Here is a 19,875-nt window from a genome sequence, read left to right as displayed (position 1 = left end):
AACTTATAAGCGAGAAACGCGACGATGTATCTCATCCAAGCAAAGCCAAGTGGGTAAAGCCGCACTGGCTCTCTACTGTCAGATCTCAAAATAGGGCGGAAATACAGCGCCTCTCAGAAGGCAGCTAAGAGAATCATTGTTTCCGAATTGTGTTACTCGTTGGAGCTTAGCGGAGGGCGCTGGGAGAAGTAAACTCGCCGTCTAAACACTAAAGAGCGGCTGTCAATGGCCAGATGCGATCGCGGAATAGAAACGGGCGAGATTAAGCCGAAAGCATCCGCTAGGCCCGCATGCTATTGTGAGATCGGCAAATGGGGAGTATAAATCTAGGGTAAATTAATTGGGGTAATAGTTACAAAGCATTACAAAAGAGATAGTAGGTATATATACGAGATTCTGGAATGTTATTGGGGATAGCAATCGGCAGCTATGCATTTCTAACAACTCATCTGCGATACCAAATCTCGGCAGCAAATAACCAGCCATGTTGACCTTGAGATTTGTTGTTCTGACGGGACTCTTTCTACTCCTCGCCCGTCTTCTTTTCATCATTGCAAAGAGCTTCTCTTCATCAACTCGCCATCTACCAGGTCCATTTTGGGCGCGATTTACTCGACTCTGGTATTTCAAGCGCGTTGCTCTCGGCGGCTTCGAGCGAGAGAACATTGCACTCCATAGAAAACATGGCCCGATTGTACGACTCGCGCCAAACATGTTTAGCATCGATTCACCGGAATCAGTAAACACGATATACGGCATCGGTTCAAAACTGCCAAAATCAGACTGGTACGACGGCTGGAAGCACCCGAGTCCCGATGCATGGACTTTATTTCCCGACAAGGATATCAAGAGGCATGCTCAGACAAGAAGAGTGTTCCAGGGCCTTTACAGCATGTCCAGCTTGGTGAGCTACGAGAAGTACGTGGACGAATGCGCGGATATTCTATTAAATCGCATGTCTATCTGTTCGAAAAGACGCGAGCCCATCAACATGGGCCACTGGTTTCAGTGTTACGCTTTCGATGTTATTGGCAATATTACGTTTTCCAAGCCTTTCGGATTCCTCGACCGCGGGGAAGATGTTTCGGGTATCCTGCAGGCTTTGAACAAGGTTTTTGCCTATTCTACTCTGATTGGCATTTTCCCTTCTCTGCATCCCTACATTTATGCCGTGACCAGCGCTCTGGGCATCGGAGGAGCAGCCGGACGCACGTATCTCATTCGCTACGTAAAAGAGTTAATTCTCCAGCGAAAGACCGAGAGAGATTTAAAAGACGAAAAGGGCATAGGAAATGCTCACGGAATGCCTGAGGATTTTCTCGAAAAGTTAATGGTGAAGAACAAAGACGCCCCAGCCAAAGTAACCGACTACCATGTTTTCATGATGAGCATGTCCAACATCATTGCGGGCTCAGACACCACTGCCATCAGCCTCTCGGCAATTCTATACCATCTTCTCAAATATCCAGATGTGATGAGCAAACTACGAGACGAAATTGACCAATCGACAAATGAAGCAGGTCAAGTCCATCTGAGCTTCAAGGAAAGTTTAGAAATGCCATACTGGCAGGCAGTTATGAAAGAGGCACTGCGTCTCCATCCCGCTACAGGGCTTCCTCTGTGGAGAGATGTCACTGAGGGCGGTCTGCATCTGAATGGGCAATTCTTTCCCGAGGGCACGACGATTGGTATTAATACCTGGACTGCGCACTACAACGAAGATGTCTTTGGCACGGATGCCGCAGTGTTTCGGCCAGAGAGATGGCTAGAGGCAGAGAAAGAAGGAGGGGATAGACTGGCCCAGATGAACGCATATTATTTCCCAGTGAGTATCGCACATGTCTGTTGAGTAGGTATTGAAGCTGACACAGATGCAGTTTGGCTTGGGATCGCGAACATGCATTGGCCGACATATCTCTTACTTGGAGATGTCGAAGCTGATCCCACTGCTCATTAGGAACTTTGACTTCGAGTTGCAAGATGGAAAGAATGACTGGCAAACAACGAATTATTGGTTTGTGAAACAAGACAACTTTAACGTCACAGTTAGGCCAAGGGCGGCAGCGTGAAAATATATGAGTGTAAACGTATACATACATTCATAAAACAGCAAAAGTAGCTCTTTTGCCAGGAATAATACAATATTTACAAAGCCCCTCTCAGTATAAACAATTAAAAAGAAATTATATTAATCTAAATGCGCCTCTTCCTTGTGTTTCCCATTCATTCCGTTTACTGTATGTGTATTGGGTTTCTTTTCTGTCATTGTCGGAGCAGTCGTCTCGGGCTCCTCCGGAATCGTGACAAACTTCTTTAGCACTTTTTTCAGGGCTGGCCGCCGTATGGGCTTGCTCAAAAACTCATCCATCCCTGACTCTATGCACTCTTTAACATTGCTCTCTTCTGAAAATGCAGTGAGCGCCACAATGGGCGCGACGTAGCCCATCTTGCGAATAAGTCGTGTTGACTGTAAGCCGTCAACGTTGGGCATTTGAATGTCCATGAAAATGACGTCGAAACGCTGATTCTTCTCCATGCTGGCTTTGACCAGCTCATATGCTTCTTGGCCGTCCTTGGCAATGGCAACGTCGTAGACGTCTTCGAGCTTGAGCATCCTGCTGACCACTTCGACATTAGTTGCGTTATCATCGGCAACCAGGACGCGCAATTTGCCATTGCCTGCTTTATTAGCCATTGCTTTATCGATTTTATTAGCCATTGCTTTATCGATTTTATTAGCCATTGCTTTATCAATGACTGCCGTGGCGATCTGATCATCCTTGCTCGGCGACGCGGGTTTTGCAGCGAAAAAGGGGGCACTAAGGCCCACAAGACGGGGTAGTTTGTTTTCTATCAAAGCAGGCGTGCTTTTGGACTTTGGCTCTTGGTGTTGGTGAGGAGATGCTGAGCCGTTCAACGAGTTGCGGTGACCGTCAGCATTCGCTGTGGACCTGACGCTTGTCGGCCTTGAATTCGTGCTGCTGGAAGCCGTGCTTGGCGGGCGATCTTTGACGTATTTGAGCGGGATCTGCATCGTGAAAGTCGACCCCACACCCACGGTGCTTTTAAGAGTGATTGATCCGCCCATCAGTTTGGCAAGCTGTGAACAGATACTCAATCCCAGACCTGTTCCTCCAAACTTCCTGTTCAGGCCGAGGTCTCCCTGTACAAATGGCTCGAAAATCTTATCTTGCATATGTTCGGGAATACCTGGGCCAGTGTCTTCTACCTGAAATTCGAATATGTACGGCTTGGCATTTGGCGGAGGCGGTGTTGGCGACCTCTCCCGAATGCGTACGTGAGGAGTAGCCTTGGGATCCATGGGATTGATTGACAGAGCCGTACCGCCTTTGACCGTGGAAGAGGAGTTTGTATTTCTAGAGTTGGCAGAGCGCGTAGATCCCGTGCTGCCGCGATGCCGGCTGCGCCCAACCCTCCCAGAGCCACTTTTGGACAAGGATGAAGTCCGACTATCATTGTTGCTGGTATGCTCGACCTCGGCAATGCATCGAATCTTGAGATGCACTTTTCCCCCGGCCGGCGTAAACTTGAGACTATTGTTGACAAGATTGATCATGACTTGTAAGATTCGATGCTGATCGCCCCAGACATAGGCGTCTTTCAATCTGCCCATGCCATTGGGGCCTAGAGCAGGCAGTCTCTTCTCGAACGTACTATCATTCAGAATTCCATTCAGCTCTGCGTTCTCGCTCCCTAGGAAGCTGACGGTGAAGGCGATGTCACTCTCGCGAGCCTGTTTATCGAAAGTGAAAAGCATTTGGGACTTGATTTCGCCCAATCGAAATTCTTTCTCTTCAAGGCTGATATGCTGGCCGATTTGGTTTTTGGAAAAACTGAGCAAATCTTCTAAAAGATGCAGTAAGAGGTCGCCTATGTCTGCAGTTAGCAAGAAATCAAGAGGTACAACAATGTGCAGAATGGAGGCTGCATACCTGATCTATAAAGTGTCTTGAGTGACTGTTTTATCCGCACAATGTCGTCCTCTTCCATGCAAACAGCACACATGCCCATAATGCCATTCAGCGGCGTTTTCAATTCGTGCGAAATGTTGGCAATGAACAAAGTCTTGCTCTCGTTGGCAGCCTCGGCCGCCCTTTTACTAATCTCCAGTTCCCGCGTTCTCTCAGAAACTTTCTCCTCCAGAGATGTGTACTGCTTCAACAGCTCATCAGACATTTCATTGAACGTCATCGAAAGCTCCGTTAATTCGTCAGTAATGTAGTGTTTCTTAACGTCGACTCTGGCAGGAATTTTGAAGACGTGTCGGTTGGCATCATCTTCACTGATGGGCTTAATCTTCTTCTTTGGGAATACCTTGCGCCAGATGGTGCCGAAAAAGCCCCTGTCGGATCGCTTGGAACTAGTAGCTCCCGAGCTTGGGTGCTCTTCATCAAACGCATCGTCAAACTCGTCTTCATATCCTGGAGGGTTGATGGACTTTTCCGTGGCGTACTTGAGTCGGCGGATGGAAAGCACGCTGATGTGTGCGCAGGGAAAGACCAGAATGGCAACAAGGCCGGCGGTGCCAAAGACGCATCCCAGAAGGATATCTCTCAGCTGGTTGATGGGCTGATAGGCTTCGGATTTGGACTTTTCGACGACGACGGCCCAGTTGACGAGGGTGGTGTCCGGGCGGGCGACGCCTACGGCAACGGCAGTGCCTTGCTCGTTGGTTGTTGACAAGGCCACAGTGGAGTTGTTGTTTGCGGAAAGCTTCTGAGTATAGACTTTCTGCAAACTTGGATATGCATGTAGCGGAAATGGACGTGCATAGTTTCTACCATCCTGATAACTTCGCTCAGAATGTCGATCGGATTGTCCTGGGATAGAGACTGGGGGGATGACGAAGTGAACAGGAGTGTTTTTGAATTGATCCACCACGGGAGTATACGTGTCGTTGCTTGCTGGCGCAGATGCATTGAAGCGATTGGAAGGATTGGCCGGTCCTACGAGCAGGACGACGCCCGTCGAACCCAAGCCGTCAGGCGCCATCTGGATGTCGGTCAGAGACCCCGCGGCGACAACCACCGTCATGTAGCCAAGAATGAAGTTTGTTATGGCGAAGGAGCGGACGGGGATGGTGAGGGACAACAAGGCAAACGTCTCGTTGATGACCATTGGGCCGAGAAACAGGCCGCCGCCGCTACTAAGATTGACGTTGGGAAACGCATAGGCGCCAAAGGCCGGGGTCGACGGGACGTAGGGGTTGGGATATCCGAGGTTGGTGTAGGTGATGTTTGGGTAGAGCGACGGCGGGTATCCGAACTCGGTGTCGCTCAGGTTGACGCGGGAGCCGTCGGGCGCCAGGTAGGGCAGCTGGATGTTATCCGTGGCATTGCCCACGCCGGCGCCGGTGACGCTGACGAGCCCTTGGTGGCCGCCGCCGGTCGTGTTCCGCGAGTACAGGCGGGCCTGCAGCAGGCCGGAGGAGCGGCTGGAGCCCATGGCGCTCTCGAGGTCGGCGCGGGCATTGGCAAAGGGGTCGGACGAGTTTTGGTTGTAGAAGTCGACAAAGGCCTGCTGCAGCAGGATGCGCGTGGCGACGGTCTGGCAGATGGTCTGGGCCAGCTGCAGCTCCGAGGCAATCTCAGACGCCTTGAGCTGGGCCGTCAGCGCCAGGCCGTTGGACTCGACGTCGACGACGAAGTTGTGCACGTAGATCCATGTCGGGATGGAGATGATGGCGAGGGCGACGAGGACGGCGGACAGGACAAGCGCGGCGAGCTGCTCTCGGATGGCGATTCTCATTTTCGGTGCTGGCGAGGGATGAGCAGGCAGGGCGCAATGCGTGGCATACTGCGATACTGCTGGGGAACGACCGCAACTATCGTTCCATGCGCGACATGCTTGCCGGAGTCGTGGTCGGGGAGAAGGGAGATGGAAGGCGAGGCTGGGTCAAGGCCAAGGTGAGGCTGGAGGCGTGGGTTTGGGTTTGCGGGCGAGCCGACGGCGGCAGCGTATCTGAAATTATGCCCGGGAAACCGGTTTTTGTCCTGGCCCTTTTTTCTCCTGGGGCTCTCCGTTTCCCGTCTCTCTGGTTCGGCTAGATCGAGTCGAGTCGAGTCGAGTCGAGTCGGTCGAGTCGGTCGAGGCGCCGGGACGTCCCTGGCCGGCCGCCGTTGGTTTCGGTCGGTCTGTCGTGTCGCTGGTGAAACCGTGAAGATGCACTCACAGCGTGCCTCGGGCGTTGTAGTTGCTACAGTAGAGCCTGCAAGAAACGTCCAGTAACGAAAGACGGCCAAGAGGATCAGCGCTGGTGCATGGCTGTGGACGCGCGAGTCCGAGCCTGTGGGCAAGTTCAAACAGGGAACAGGGCCACGGCATGGATGGAATTTAGGTACCTACTAGTAGGCGGAGCCGCTACGTCGGTTCGCCGGAGATTGGTCGGCTCAACCTCTGGCCAATCATGTGGCCGCAATTCCCATATTGTCTGGCAAAAGTGGGGTGCGCGGAGCAAAGCGTCCTCCTAAAAATCTTTTTTTGCAGTTTTATAGTGCCCCAAACGGCTTGGTAGGCTGGGGTTTGCGATTCTAGAGCATCGCCTATACCAAGATTAGGCTGTGGGTAAATGCCAGCAGAGGTGAGATGGGGGCGCTTTGTAATAATTCGGTGTAAACTACGTGTAGGTAAATAGCAAATTGAACTCTAATTACGGTCTGTATTTACAACAGACGGGAGAGATTGCCATCGATTTGGCGTCTGTATTCCTCTGCCCTCGTGTTGATAATCGTCTACGTAATTTGCATGACACTGCAGGTCTGGAACAAACGCTAATACGTGCCCGTGCAGAGTGCAGCGCAGTAAGCTCAGCAGCAATCGCGTGTCGCGGCCGGCTGGCGACCTTAGACAACATAAGCGTCATCTAAAAGCAGCCACTTGGATGTGAGATCTCGATCTCTCCTGAAAGCAGTTAGTTGGTTGATTCCAGCGCAACTGTGGTTCTATGCACGATTTCGGCCCAATTTTTTACAGACGGGCTCACCGGTGTCAAAAGGTCCTAAACTCAACTAGCAATAGTTACTCCTGCTCCAGGAGTAAAAGGGAGAGCCTCAAACATTGACAAGGCAACGCGCCTTGGCGTTTCTTCATCCGCGCAAGGCACACACGGCTAGCATTAAACTCACCATTCAAGTGCTGATCTTCAAAAGTCAATTGCGGGATCGCCAATCTGCAGACCTTCTCCAGCGCGTGACCCAACTTTATGCATATTCCCCGGATCGGCATATTACTAAGACCATACCTAGTAAAAGTCAGCTGGTTGAATGTTACACAACCGTGCGCTCTCTACAGATTTACGTTGAGGTATTACAAGGAGGTAGTATATGCCTGCAGATCGACGTATGGTCTTTTTTTTTTTTTTTTTTTGTTATTGTCTTCTTAAGGTCCAATGTGAAAACCTCAATGAAAATAGCGTTGTGTTTTTCGAACTTAAACTCAGGCAACGCTTTTACCTAAAATCTGAGTACTGCTCGTCGCATACGCCGATCTTAGTCGGGATTCACTTTTAAATCCCTAGTACATCGGTATTCAGTTGCAAGCACAACATCAGAAATCGCTTCTACTCAATGATGCATGTCTCTATCACAGCCTAGTGCTTCGAATATAATTTAAGCTCACGTTGCGCAGCTGTCTTTGTCTTTAAGTGCTATTTAGTTTCTTTTTCTGGATTAGAGATACAGGGTAGGAATTGGCTACTGTTCTTCGCCAACCAGGTAATACGACACAACAGTCCTGCAGCTTACTTCTAGCTAAGTACGGTAAGTAATGCAATACCACTAACCATATATCTATTTTGAGTCTCTGCAAACTTTAGACAAGCAATGCCATTTCAGCTATTGGGCTTTACAAATAACAAAGCCGCCTGCCATTGGCCGCTGAAGACCTCAAAATCTGTGTACAGGCCGCTTGCATTCATCCAGCCAGGATCGTCACCTTAACTAATTGTTTCATCCTTCTAATTGCCTTGCATTCCTCTACTTTCTCTTTCAAATAGCAAAGTAACTCCAGAGGGGCGTTTAGTGTCTATAAATACATTGCGTAGTGATTAGGTAGGTATTGCTCTTCAATTCCAGTTGTGCAGCACATTATCCACTTCACTTAGAAGCTGCTCCTTTCTTGACGAAGAGCACCAGCTTCCAGCAATAGCTCCGCGAGCTATCTTCCCCCAGTCATCCACGGTCAATCCGAAAGCTTCCTGAACCGCGCAATAGTTTTCCTGGATGTAGCCTCCAAAATAAGCAGGATCATCGCTGTTGATGCTAAATCTCACATTGGCGTCTAAGAACTCGCGGATTGGGATATCTTGCATCCTATCAACTCCTTTCAATATAACGTTTGACAAGGGACATAGAGTCAACATGGTGGCTGATTCGGCAAGTTGAGCGACAAGATCTGCATCTTCAGCAGAGCGTCGGCCATGGTCTATACGGCTCACATTGAGAAGTGATAGCGCGTCCTTGACATAATCCGAAGGACCTTCTTCTCCATAATGAGCCGTGAAGTTGCTTACTCCAGCGGCTCTTGCTGAATCGTAAACAGATTTGTAAAGCGAAGGGTGCTTTCCCAGTTCGGTACTGGACATTCCGAAACCGACCAGAGTTCCGTCAAAAAAATGACCAGAGGCGAGCAGCTCGTCGAGCAGCTCATGTGCTGAAGGCACTGGCAGATGACGCAGCAAACAGGGTATGAACTCGATACTGAGCTTGGGGAAGTCAACGGCAGCTCTAGCTTTTGCGGCATTCATGCCGGCGATGATTGTGTGGTATGGAACATTGCGCGAGATATGGGCTTGCGGATCAAAGAATATCTCGGCATGGTACACATTTTGCGAATACGCAAGAGCGAGATAGTCATATGTCAAGGCTTCAAAATCCGAGGCATTGATGAGTGCGGAGAATCCAACAAAGTAGTAATGTAAGAAGTCATCGAGAGAAGTGAAGTTCTGATAACGCGCGTGCAGAGCTGCTGGGCTCTCAAAAGCCGGGTCGTCTGACGGCAGTGTTATGCCGTTCTTAGAGGCAAGTCTGAAGAACAACTCTGGAGAGATTGTGCCCTCTATGTGAACATGATGCTCACACTTGGGGAGAGCCTGCAGAAGCTGGTGAAGTTTGTCGTTGCACATGATGGTCCAAGCGTATTGTCGATTGAATTGGGGAATATCTCTCTACATGGCGCCTTTTAAATGGTGGTTTTCAACTGGTGCTAGTGAAACGGAGTGGGTGGAGATGCTGTCAGTCTTTCTGCTACTAGGACTACTGCGGAGTAGTGTTTCAACAGTATGCGCTCCAATTTGGCACATTTGGCAACATTTGGCGGCGCTCTCATCGGAGAGCTCCGAGCACCGGTTCTACATCATCGGGATTGCCAGACACTCTGGTGCGTAGTTTACAAAAAAAGGAGATACGAAGAATACGGCCTTGAGAACTCTTCGACGATCCGATGCGCTGAAATTGCCGTCAGCATAGCCGTTATCACTACGACGATTGAATTAAACTGCACCTCTATACAAGAAAAACTTTGCTTGTGATGCGTTTCTTACCGTCCCCTCTATCTACTGACGGCAATCTTCGCTCCCGAAGTATCGTTCTCTTTGGCAAAGTTTGCGATTGTTTCTTCCTGGCCAAGTTTAAGTCTCTGGAGATATGCGTAATACATATCCACTGAAGTGATTCCTCGCCGCACTGATGAATCTGGAGTATAGAGGCTTCGTGTCGGTGCTAAAAAGTTTCAGTTTCAGCTTATTTGGCATAATGGTTATAAGACAGGTGACATCAATTGAAAGGGAATGCAACTCTCTTGTTCCAAGTACGGTGCTCAGGCGAAACAAGTCGTTTACGGAATTGGAAAAAGAGAAAATGCAAGGCACCGTTACACAGTACAGTGTTAAGCGCGATCAAAACTCCCCATCATTTTGAGAGCTGACCTTGTGTGGCAGAAGCGCACCAACCCAAAGATTTTCTTGGATATAGATAGGCCTTTCTGAGTACCACAAAGCGCTCGACTTGTAGATCAGTCAAACTTGCCACTTGCTATTCACCTGTGTTCCGTCCACCATCTCTCAATATAATATATCTTATCAGTTCAGTTGCGAGGGTTGTTTTATTATCAACGTCAACCTCGTATGCAAGTTAGTTGTGAGGGTTGGTGGGATAAATCTCTTGTGAGGCTTAGGCACTTCTGGGGCCGTATATCTGTGTGGCGTAATATTTTAGTTGGGCTACAGTGAGGCGCCCAGCTAAGGTATTGTGTATTGCGATAACATGCCATCACAAGTGTCAACTGCTTTTTCTCAGGCTTAATTCCACCACCAATAACGTGGCTAGTATCCCCCGACAGGTTAGAAGTTAATGGAATACAGAAGATTTTTTCTTAGGTTAGTGCGGAGAGACTTTTAGGAGCAACGTTGTAGCGATAGCTTATGGCGCAGTCACAGTAGGGATTGCAATTACTTATAGATTTACTCGTGAAAGAGTGCTTGCTTCAAGTCGCTATGGCATCATAGCTGCAATATGTATCAATTCTATACCATAGCTTGCTAAGGTAAAAGCCTGGATAACAGACGGCCGAGCTTAAACTCCTTTGGAGAACTCCATACAACGACTGTATCTTCCCTGTTCGAAATTGATATATTGATTCAGCGACGACAACAGCCACAGCTTTGTCTTTTGTCGAGGTCTTCGTCGTCAGAACAACAGCTTTCACTGAAGTCACATTTAAGACCACCACAGCAGTCGCGATTGCTATAACAGCCGAGATTGGGTATTGCGCATGTTTGTCGTTCTTCTAGGTTCGCCCCTCCTCTAGGTCTTATGCCCGCGATGGCTAGACCCGATCCCATAAGAGTCGTCAAAATAAGAATTGAAATCTGCATTTTTTTTGCTTGTAGTGGGTGATATTGTAGATAGTGTTTTCCGGAAAAGAAGATGTTGGACAAATTTAAGGCAGAGTCATTTTGTGCGGTGGAAGGGGATTGGGATTTTATACTATTGTCGTAACTCCTAAACGTAGATTGCCTCAGGGGACATACCGAGCTCCTCTAGTTATGACGTCTTCGTTTCTTCTCTTTTTTCGTACCCTTGTGGTAATTAGATTGTCTTGAAGAATGTGAGACAATATTTCAGCTTTCATGCGGTAACAGTGGCTGGGTCAGTAGTGAGACACGGCAAAACTTAGTAGCGTCTATCGCGCCGATTCAATATCAACCTGATGATATTGGATGCTGAGGTTAAACTCCGTAACGGGTTCCTTCCGGCACCACAAGATTTCCGCATAGGCCTTTGCAATGAACTTTGTTATCTAAAAACAGAAACGTATTGCTCGCCTGCAACGCTATACAACCGTTGTCTCCCTTGTATTACTGCACAAGATGCGAAGAACGGTTATAGCTTTGAACGTGTTTATCCCAGCTCCGGCGGTTTATGTGCAAGGAGCAATACGACTGACTTAGGCTCATAAGCAGTATTGAACGAGTTTATCAGTCAAGTTAAGACAGGCATTAACCGGTCACGAGATATGGACTGTGGTTAGCTTGAGCCGACGAAGCCTGCCCTACTCATTGCTACCCATTTCGTAAGCAGCAGGGGGCCTGTTCTGTTAGCTCAGGTCTCCACGATTGCCGATCTAACACTAAAAACAATCTTAAAGTCTTAGAGGAATATGTACGGTACATACATGGCCACACTCAGGGGTTAGTTCTTGGGTAGACCACAGCAAAGAACAACGCGAAATGGTTGTGGCTCACCCTTCATCTCTCCACTCTCTGGGGCAGATGCAGCTATTTCAATGCGGAGATTGAGTTTCCTTCATGATACAATAAGTATTTGCCTCGAAAGTAGAGAGCTTTTTGCCAAAAAAGGAAAAGCTGAGACTGCAACTTTGGGCCATGGGTAAAGTCACTGCTTATCTACTGTAAGCACTCTCCGACTGACTAGGTTCGTTCCCATTCCATCTTTTTAAATCGTATTGTCGACTCTTTTCGGTACTGCTCTATTCTGTGTGCTGTAAGGCCACACCTGGCTGGTTTGATTCACCACCAATGTAACACCCTCTTTATAATCCGCTGTCACTCTTCTTCCAATCAACACGTTAGATGCAGTAGCAGCCACCAAAACATCAAAACGCCTTGCGCAGGGACAAATTGGGATCCTGAAATATTACAGACCTTCAAGATCATCGATGAGTCTGACCTTTGCAACTATGAGGAGATTTTATAAATTGCTGCTGATGAGCTGATGTTGGATGGTACAGCTTGCCCCTTCAACCCTCTATTACAGTCATTCATCTCTGTTTGGGTGCTTCTATCCTCCCTAAGGTTATCGCCTAGTTCAGTGATGGATCGGTTGCCTTCTCTCGACAAGGTCTTTGAATTTAGAGGTTTCAACATCTTCTTCTATTCCGGTAGGTGTACGCATTGGCTTCCTCGCGAGTGGTTTCTGTACTCTTGAGGAATTAACTGGGCGGGTGGTCCCGCTAGTACCCTTCTTGGTGATGAGAACGTAAGCTTCAAGCTCATTAATCAGGAAGATTTCTTAACTATTGCCCATATGAGTAAGTCCATCCCGTCACTACCTAATGGCTCAGAGTAAGGTTGGAGCTAACCTTAGAATTGTAGTCATTGATAGTGTGGAGAGTTTCGACAAGTCTGCTGCTCAAGAGGTGCATGGGATTGGCAGTAGCATTGCTCAATTGATTTTGGAATCGGCGAGGAAAAGATCCCATTGCTCCCAGTCGATAGTTTGATACGCTCTGTTATCTGCGCCGACGTCCCCAGCCACCAGAGAATCCAGGTCTATGTCTTCTATAGCATAGGTATATTCAGCTTCGCCGCCGTGCTCATTGGCATGCTCGAATCGTTGATTTTGACTATCAGCATCCACGTGTTCCGCAGCGTCTTCCTGGTTGGATATCGTGCCGTGCTTAAGACCTGTCGATGCGGTAGTGGCCTCTGAGCTGATGGGGTCCCACTGGAACGCATCCTCGGCTTTCCTAGAGTAGGCTTGTCTTTTGATCTTCACCTTCTCTTGTCGCTGCCGTAACTTCAAAATAAACGCCGGCGTCTGGAGAGCATAAATACCATTGCGCTGCAGCCTGTGAGCATCGTATGCCTTCAGACAGAGACTGCGCACGGCTCTGTGGATGGGCTTTCTCGAGTCGGAAAACATGCTCATATTATTCTCGAACGTGTTCGCAATCAGCCTCCACGCTTTCTCGGCATCCGGCGTAGATGGATTGGCTCGGAGGCTATCGAGCACGTGGATGAAAGCAGGCCATTGCATGGTAAACGCTGCGTGCCATGCAAACTTCTTCAGTGAGGGGTTTGACTGCAGCATGTCGCGCTGCTCTAGAAGCCTGATGCTGACTTCCCATACCCATTGACGCTCAAATGGCGGCGCCTGGTTGATGCTGGTCCATCTGCGTGGGTGGTGTGTCATGAAGCGAATGGTGTCTATCGCAGCCCGTGCCATCAGCATCGACATTAGCTGCAGCGGCTGCGAAGGATCGCAACGCCGAAGGTATTTTTTCTCCAGATGCTCTTCTATTTCCTTCACACTTTGATCCGTCTCCGCCTTGTCACCTTTGGATGCGAAATCCTGATCCCACTCGCTTAGACTCTTGCCTAGACGACGAAACTTGGCAACGCGGGCGGCGGCAAACCAGAGTAGGTCGTATCTTATAGCGAGAAACGTCATGTCCGTCAAATTTCCCGACTCCACCGGCGAGACAGGCATTCCCGGATAGAGCTCAACGTCGTTGATGTTGGTGGGACGCCTCGTGGAGTCGCTGCTCAGGCCAACATCTCGAAACTTGGGAAGGCCGCACAGCTCAGCATGATGTAGATCTTGCGCTTTCAGAAACCACCACATGCGTCGCCGCAGCTCTGTTTCAAATGGTGGCAACCCAAGAAGTGTTCCATCGCGATCAAGGCCCATGCCGTTGGCAACGCGAACCGCCACACCTGTCAAGGTCCAAAGGGCGCGCGGTTCGTACATGTCTCGCGCTGAGATGATGTGAATGACCAATGCCTGAAGAACTACAAGGTTAGCTGTGCTCATGAAGTTGGCTCGCGATAATGCTGCCTTCGTGGCAGTCATTAATCTAGATCGCAGAGACTTTCGAGGCTCGTGAAGTCGTTCCTCACATTCAACGTCGCTCAGTGACATAACGGCGGCGCTGTAGATGGCAAACATGAGTGCCTCAAAGCTCTGCGAGACCGTGTCTACTTCATTTGTAGCTTCATGGAATGACTTTTCCAATGTGGGGATATGCACAACTTTGGAGAGAGGATCAACATTTTCCACAAAAGTGCGCCATAGTTCATGTATCTGTTGTGGCGGTGGATGAAGGAGTTTGGTGCGAGATATCGGTGGGCCGCCAAGCACAAAACTAAAGTCATCATTGAGGGTTTCTGCATCACTCGAGTCGTCTGAACTCCTCCGCAGAGCATCCTCGGGGTCGTGAAACTTATGATACCGTTAGCGCCCAGCAAGCAACCCAAGCAAGATACGCGGCAGGACACTCACCTCTTCCACAACTCTTGACCACAAGCTACTACGCGGGGACTCAGCAAATATATCCAAATTATTGGGGGTCTGAACTCACTTATCAATCAGCATTGACTGCCCTCGTCCTTGGATAACTTGAGTTTTGCTGACATTCCCGCTCGGCTCTGATGAGCTCGATTGTGAGCCGCGAATTTCCTGACTCGACAGATGGCTCCGTGAATCAGTATCAGGAGGATTGGGTGATTCTCTCGGGCTGTGGCCTTGCGCTTGAAGGCGTGTTTGCGGGTATTCGCGCCTATCTACCGAAGGCCCAGCTGCCCCAGGTCGACGTCTTCTCCGAGGAGGCGGCGGAGGTTGAAACACGCACTCAGCTCCATGTTTGACACACGCGGTGCATGGTACATGTCTGTCACATTTTACTTTCCGCCCAGCGCAGCGAACGCAAGCAAAAGTTGGCCTGCTGGGAACGCTCAAAGGTGGATTGCGTGCAGTTCCCATGGCATCCGATTAGGCGGAGAGAAAGTATGATTCCTCGTTGTAAAGCTAATCCCTATTCCCTGCCGATCCACAGTCAGTAGTTATGTCGGCGTGCAGAGTACTGTCGTGAAGAATGCTAATGAAACAGAGATGAAGAGATAGAGATGAGATGACTCAACATTTGTGCCATCAAGTCGGGCTGGGCTGCACGCTAATTATCTAGTAAGAGCGGCCATCCACGTTGGCATCAATATTTCATCTGCACGGTAGCTCGGGCCGTAGTGGGCTCGGGCCTTAGTGACTCGGTCCCGAGTGGTTCGGCCCCGAGTGCCGCATCACCCAAGGTGGGACTTCCAAAGCCGAAAGCCTGCTGGACATCAGATAGGTAAAGCCGCGAGAATAAGAAAAGTATATCAAGCATGCTTCACTAAGGCTTTAGAATAATCTTCACTCGTACAGCAGCCCTTCTTCGCCCAAACTTCACATGTTTGTCACTGCACAATGAAGAGTGTCATTGCCATCATCGGGGCCGGCCCCTGCGGCCTCACTCTAGCCCGCCTCCTCCACCGCAAGAATATCCCCTTCACCGTCTACGAAAATGAAGAGTCAGCGGCGTCTCTAGTCTCTAGTGGCTCACTTGATATACGCAAAGAAACAGGTCAGCTTGCTCTTCGGGAGGCTGGTTTGTACAATGCTTTTGCTCAGAAAGCAAGATGGGAGGACGATCGGGTTACCTTTTTTGACCACTATGGAGAGCTGTTGCATCGAGCTACTGGCGAGGCAGAAGATGGAGAAGACGGCTTGAAGACTGGTGGAAAGCCCGAGATTGACCGTAGGACCTTACGAGACATCCTTCTGGAGTCAATCCCGCAAAACCAAATAGTTTGGTCTCATCGTCTGACAAAGTTAAGTTTCGACGGTGACAACTCGTCTCCCGTCCTACACTTTTCCAATGGCAACACAGTTGGTGGATTCTCGCTCGTTGTCGGGACAGATGGGGCCTGGAGCAAAGTACGAGCTGCGGTACGGCTGTCCTCACTTCCTCGATATAGCTAGACGTCTAACAAAATAGTTATAGATCACCTCTACGAAGCCACAATATGCAGGAAGTACCTTCATCGAAACTCGCATACAGGAAAGCAGCTTGTTGCACAAGACGGTGACGGACAAAATCGGTCATGGCATAGCTCTATTTCTGGCAGGGCCAAACCGTATGATCATTCAACGACAAGGCGATAACTCATACAGGATCTATTTTGGCATCACTGCCCCTGAGCACTTTGTTGGCACGTCTATGGACTTGAACAACCCCCAAGCCACTCGCGATATGCTTTTGTCCTCTTTCTTCAAAGGCTGGGCTGAGGATCTAAGAGATTATATTCGAAACGCGGAGAATTTCCGCAGCTGGCCGCTGTATCAACTTCCTGCAGAAAGCTTTGGTTGGAACTCGGTACCAGGTGTGACTTTGGCGGGAGACGCTGCGCATTTATCGTTGCCCAATGGGGAGGGTGTCAATCTCGCCATGAAGGATGCCTTGGAACTTGTCACTAAGATTGAAGAGAACGGAGTGGAGCATATAAATAAGGCTGTAGAGGAATATGAGAGGGATATGTTGAAACGCGGCAAATATCACATCAAGGCCGGTGAGGAGATGGATCGACTCATGACGCATCCTAAGGGAGCGAAGGCTGTTGTGAAGGCTTTCGCTGAGAGCTAATCCTATTTACAAATAGAAATAGGCCCCATCTACCATTTTACTATTACTACAATATACGATTTACTTCTGACTCTAAATTTACTTGTAATTATAGAATTAGTTATGCGCAATATATGTACAGTTAAAGGCGAAATGGGTGTCGCTAAATTTTTAGTTAGTTGTTTTAAGCAAGGCCCACTTTTGAATCATTCTGGCTTGCTACCCCCGCTTAGTTTGTACTCCAATGGTACCGCCATTTCCTGCCATAACAGAGAGGTAAAGCCAATTTCTTGCTTACTTCGCAAAATTGGTGTCTCTTTTGCGCATGAAGAGAAATTCCAAGCGCAGGCTACAGCAGCCACTACTGGCGCTAACCTTTGGCGTTCTTTGTGCCTTTTACTTGATGTGAGGCTCTTCCTACAATGTTACTTTCTGGCTGGGCACCGTCAGGGAGCTCGGTTCGGGGATCGCTTGGCGGAGCTGCCGGGCATAAGCCATCGGAATTCTGATGTGCAGGGATCACCTGTTCTCAATAAATTTACCTGGTGGATTTGGCCAAAAAGGCTCTACTTTCTCTCCAGGCCAAGCTACGTGGATGACACTCAAAAGAGCCGCATCGTCCTTGCTACTCTGGTGGCAGAGAAGTGGGCGTGGTTGGTAATCGTCCGATCCGCCAATGGAAGTGGACGTTCAACATTGAAAGCTGACCCCGCATTTGGGCTCGACAAGGCTGGGTAACAGCATCTCTAGAACTCCCATCTGTTTAAATATCAGGATAGTATGTATTATCCGTATCGACAAATACTTGTCAGATTTTATGGCTCAGCTCCTTGAGTGCGCTGATCATCCAAAACTGTGTTGGAGGGTGACACACGCTGGAACACAGTCTCGGCGAGATCCACGCAACGGAGACCACCTAGCCTCAGCTACCGTGGAGATTCACGCTGTATTTGCGTTAACGCAGGCTGTCAAAACACATATCGACTAGAGCAACAGAGCTCCAAGTTGCTTTTTATCAGTCTTCAGTGATAAACAACATGTTTATAATTGGGCAGCACAAAGATGCCCTCCAGTCTCTGTCTATACCATCGACACAACGAATCTACCAGATGGAGTACCTTTGTTGAATATGGAGTCACTTCAGGCCGCTCTAAACATAACCTACAAATATTCAGCACACGAATTTCTGTTTCTGCACAGAATTCCGGCTCAGTGTATTGTGACGGATAAGAGTCTGGATATCCAACTTAGCGGCCCATCAACGTCACAGGAGGGCACCGGCTATACCACAACTCTCGAATCGGGTCGACAAGACGCATTCACCTCTGCACATAACAACTTGATTCAGAGCTTTGATGCACTCAGCGATAGTTTACAACAGTTCATTGATGCATCAACTAAAGCCAATGGTGTCCTGACCAGAATCGTGAATAAGAGAGCTATAGGCGACGCCGCCAGTGAGGAAGCGAAGGAGATAAAGGAAGATCAGGAGAACCGGTAGGTATCTGAGTCTCACGAAAGCGAACAAGTCCAGTAACTTGGCCTGCGACAGCGGGGTCGAGCCAGGAGTTCCCCGGCTGTCTCATTTCACACATCATCTTCTACTTCATCCACCTGTGCCGTACGATAAACCTCCAGGTTATCATTCCACCAGACAGATTGAGATCACCTGACGCCCTCCAAATTTAGACACATAAACTGGTTATCAAGCCTGCTTTACCTATCGCTCATATGCTGCTGAGCAACGGCTGTTACTAGCAGGACAGGCGTCAGGGATACTAAATGCAGCCTGTGGCTGGCTTTTTAATCTTTTTAATCTTTTTAATCTTATTAAGCAAAATCTATCCCTAGACGTGTCTATAATTGTCAGGACTGGGTACACAGAAGAGTGAAAGAGCATCAAGTGGATTAACTGCGTTCTTATTGATAGGCTGCAGCTAAGTTCCTGAAAAGACTATATTTTTCTCTGCCCCCTCTCTTTACAAAGCTGGGGAGCTTTGTTTCTTTATATATTCGTTTTCTTATGGCAATTAGGCTCTAACTAGTTGCGTCACAGCTTCTTTGTTCCTTGTGATCTGACAATAATTCAGTCCGTTTACCCGCTTCAGTATCAAATTTACATCATCATTAAGCTAGACGACATCCTACCTAAGAAATGTATGGCCTAGATGAGAAAACCTAGTCGTAGTCTGAATCATTCTTCCAATATGGGTCATTCCTCCGGCGATAGTACTCTTCCTCCCACTGTTCTTGCTCTTCTCTCTCCTCCCTCTCCAGTTCCATTCTATTCATCTCGTCGTTATATCTAGAGCAATCTTCATCGTTGTCAAATTCGACCCTGCCATCATCAGAGATCCAAACTCTCGGCGGGACCTTGGTGAGCTCTATAACCCATTTGTTGCTCGGCATTTTCTGCATCAGGCTCTCGCGAGACGCCAATGCCTCTTCGTCAATATCATACTCCCCACGAACCACAAAAATCTTCTCTAGAGAAGGCATATCCTTAAGGCCGGCGTCATCTAGTGTTTTCAGCATCTCTGCAGCGAGGTCAACATCCCAAAGCGAGAATATACTGTCGGGTGGCTTGCAGAAAATCTCAACTGTCTTCAAATCCGTACAAGTATCCCGAATAAGTTGAAACACTTGAATATGCTCCTCGTGAAGAACGGACGGTTTCCAGGAAGCGAATGACGTCGGGAAGTTGATACAAACATGCCGCAAAAAGCCCGCATTAGATCCGATTTGTCGAAGGAAGGGCGCGATATATGGTACGTCGGAGTTGTACAATGTCAAGCCTATATCAGGTTCGAAAGAGGTGTACGCATCAGGAAATCGAAATCGGTTGTTTAAATAGACAAGCGGTATAGCCTCTCGATTTATCGTCTTGTTGACACGAAGAATGGCCGGATAGAGTCCTTGCCTTTCCATCCGCAAAAGGCGTGGATTGATAGGGCCATGGTCCGCACGAAACTCAACAGGGCTATCTTGGACAAGTAGTTCGGAATACACACGGAGACGGATCTCAATAGGGATGCTGAGAAGAGACATTGAAAAGTTTCAGGCAATTAGGCAGACTGTTCCGTGGTGGTTAATTAATACTTAGGAGATGGAGAGAACAGGGTCAAGTCGATTGAAGAGAGCCGCAAAGAGACTTCAAACTCCCTTTTCTAGGGAGAGACT

General features: G+C 48.7%; 7 protein-coding genes across 7 annotated transcripts; 3 read left to right on the top strand and 4 right to left on the bottom strand.

Moving 5' to 3' along the window:
* Window positions 1-484: 484 nt before the first annotated feature.
* TGAM01_v209202 (cytochrome P450 oxidoreductase) lies at window positions 485-2,069 on the top strand (the record flags this gene model as incomplete). Its single annotated transcript, XM_018809514.1, has 2 exons — window positions 485-1,825; window positions 1,878-2,069. The coding sequence occupies 2 exons, from the start codon at window positions 485-487 to the stop codon at window positions 2,067-2,069; spliced, it is 1,533 nt and encodes a 510-aa protein (XP_018657298.1).
* Window positions 2,070-2,188: 119 nt separating this feature from the next.
* TGAM01_v209201 (osmolarity two-component system protein sln1) lies at window positions 2,189-5,769 on the bottom strand (the record flags this gene model as incomplete). The annotated part of the gene is made up of 2 exons (XM_018809515.1): window positions 2,189-3,891; window positions 3,954-5,769. The coding sequence occupies 2 exons, from the start codon at window positions 5,767-5,769 to the stop codon at window positions 2,189-2,191; spliced, it is 3,519 nt and encodes a 1,172-aa protein (XP_018657299.1).
* A 2,314-nt stretch (window positions 5,770-8,083) lies between these two features.
* On the bottom strand, window positions 8,084-9,142 carry TGAM01_v209200 (adenosine deaminase; the record flags this gene model as incomplete). The annotated part of the gene is made up of 1 exon (XM_018809516.1): window positions 8,084-9,142. The coding sequence occupies one exon, from the start codon at window positions 9,140-9,142 to the stop codon at window positions 8,084-8,086; it is 1,059 nt and encodes a 352-aa protein (XP_018657300.1).
* Window positions 9,143-12,701: 3,559 nt separating this feature from the next.
* TGAM01_v209199 (fungal specific transcription factor domain-containing protein) lies at window positions 12,702-13,295 on the bottom strand (the record flags this gene model as incomplete). The annotated part of the gene is made up of 1 exon (XM_018809517.2): window positions 12,702-13,295. The coding sequence occupies one exon, from the start codon at window positions 13,293-13,295 to the stop codon at window positions 12,702-12,704; it is 594 nt and encodes a 197-aa protein (XP_018657301.2).
* A 2,205-nt stretch (window positions 13,296-15,500) lies between these two features.
* TGAM01_v209198 (hypothetical protein) lies at window positions 15,501-16,716 on the top strand (the record flags this gene model as incomplete). The annotated part of the gene is made up of 2 exons (XM_018809518.1): window positions 15,501-16,022; window positions 16,078-16,716. The coding sequence occupies 2 exons, from the start codon at window positions 15,501-15,503 to the stop codon at window positions 16,714-16,716; spliced, it is 1,161 nt and encodes a 386-aa protein (XP_018657302.1).
* Window positions 16,717-17,824: 1,108 nt separating this feature from the next.
* Window positions 17,825-18,196, top strand: TGAM01_v209197 (hypothetical protein; the record flags this gene model as incomplete). The annotated part of the gene is made up of 1 exon (XM_024550508.1): window positions 17,825-18,196. The coding sequence occupies one exon, from the start codon at window positions 17,825-17,827 to the stop codon at window positions 18,194-18,196; it is 372 nt and encodes a 123-aa protein (XP_024404753.1).
* A 677-nt stretch (window positions 18,197-18,873) lies between these two features.
* Window positions 18,874-19,743, bottom strand: TGAM01_v209196 (hypothetical protein; the record flags this gene model as incomplete). Its single annotated transcript, XM_018809519.1, has 1 exon — window positions 18,874-19,743. The coding sequence occupies one exon, from the start codon at window positions 19,741-19,743 to the stop codon at window positions 18,874-18,876; it is 870 nt and encodes a 289-aa protein (XP_018657303.1).
* Window positions 19,744-19,875: the final 132 nt, after the last annotated feature.

This window comes from Trichoderma gamsii (genome assembly GCF_001481775.2).
Source record: "Trichoderma gamsii strain T6085 chromosome Unknown Scaffold_43.2, whole genome shotgun sequence".
NCBI lineage: Eukaryota > Fungi > Ascomycota > Sordariomycetes > Hypocreales > Hypocreaceae > Trichoderma > Trichoderma gamsii.
This window is presented reverse-complemented; position numbering and strand designations above follow the sequence as displayed.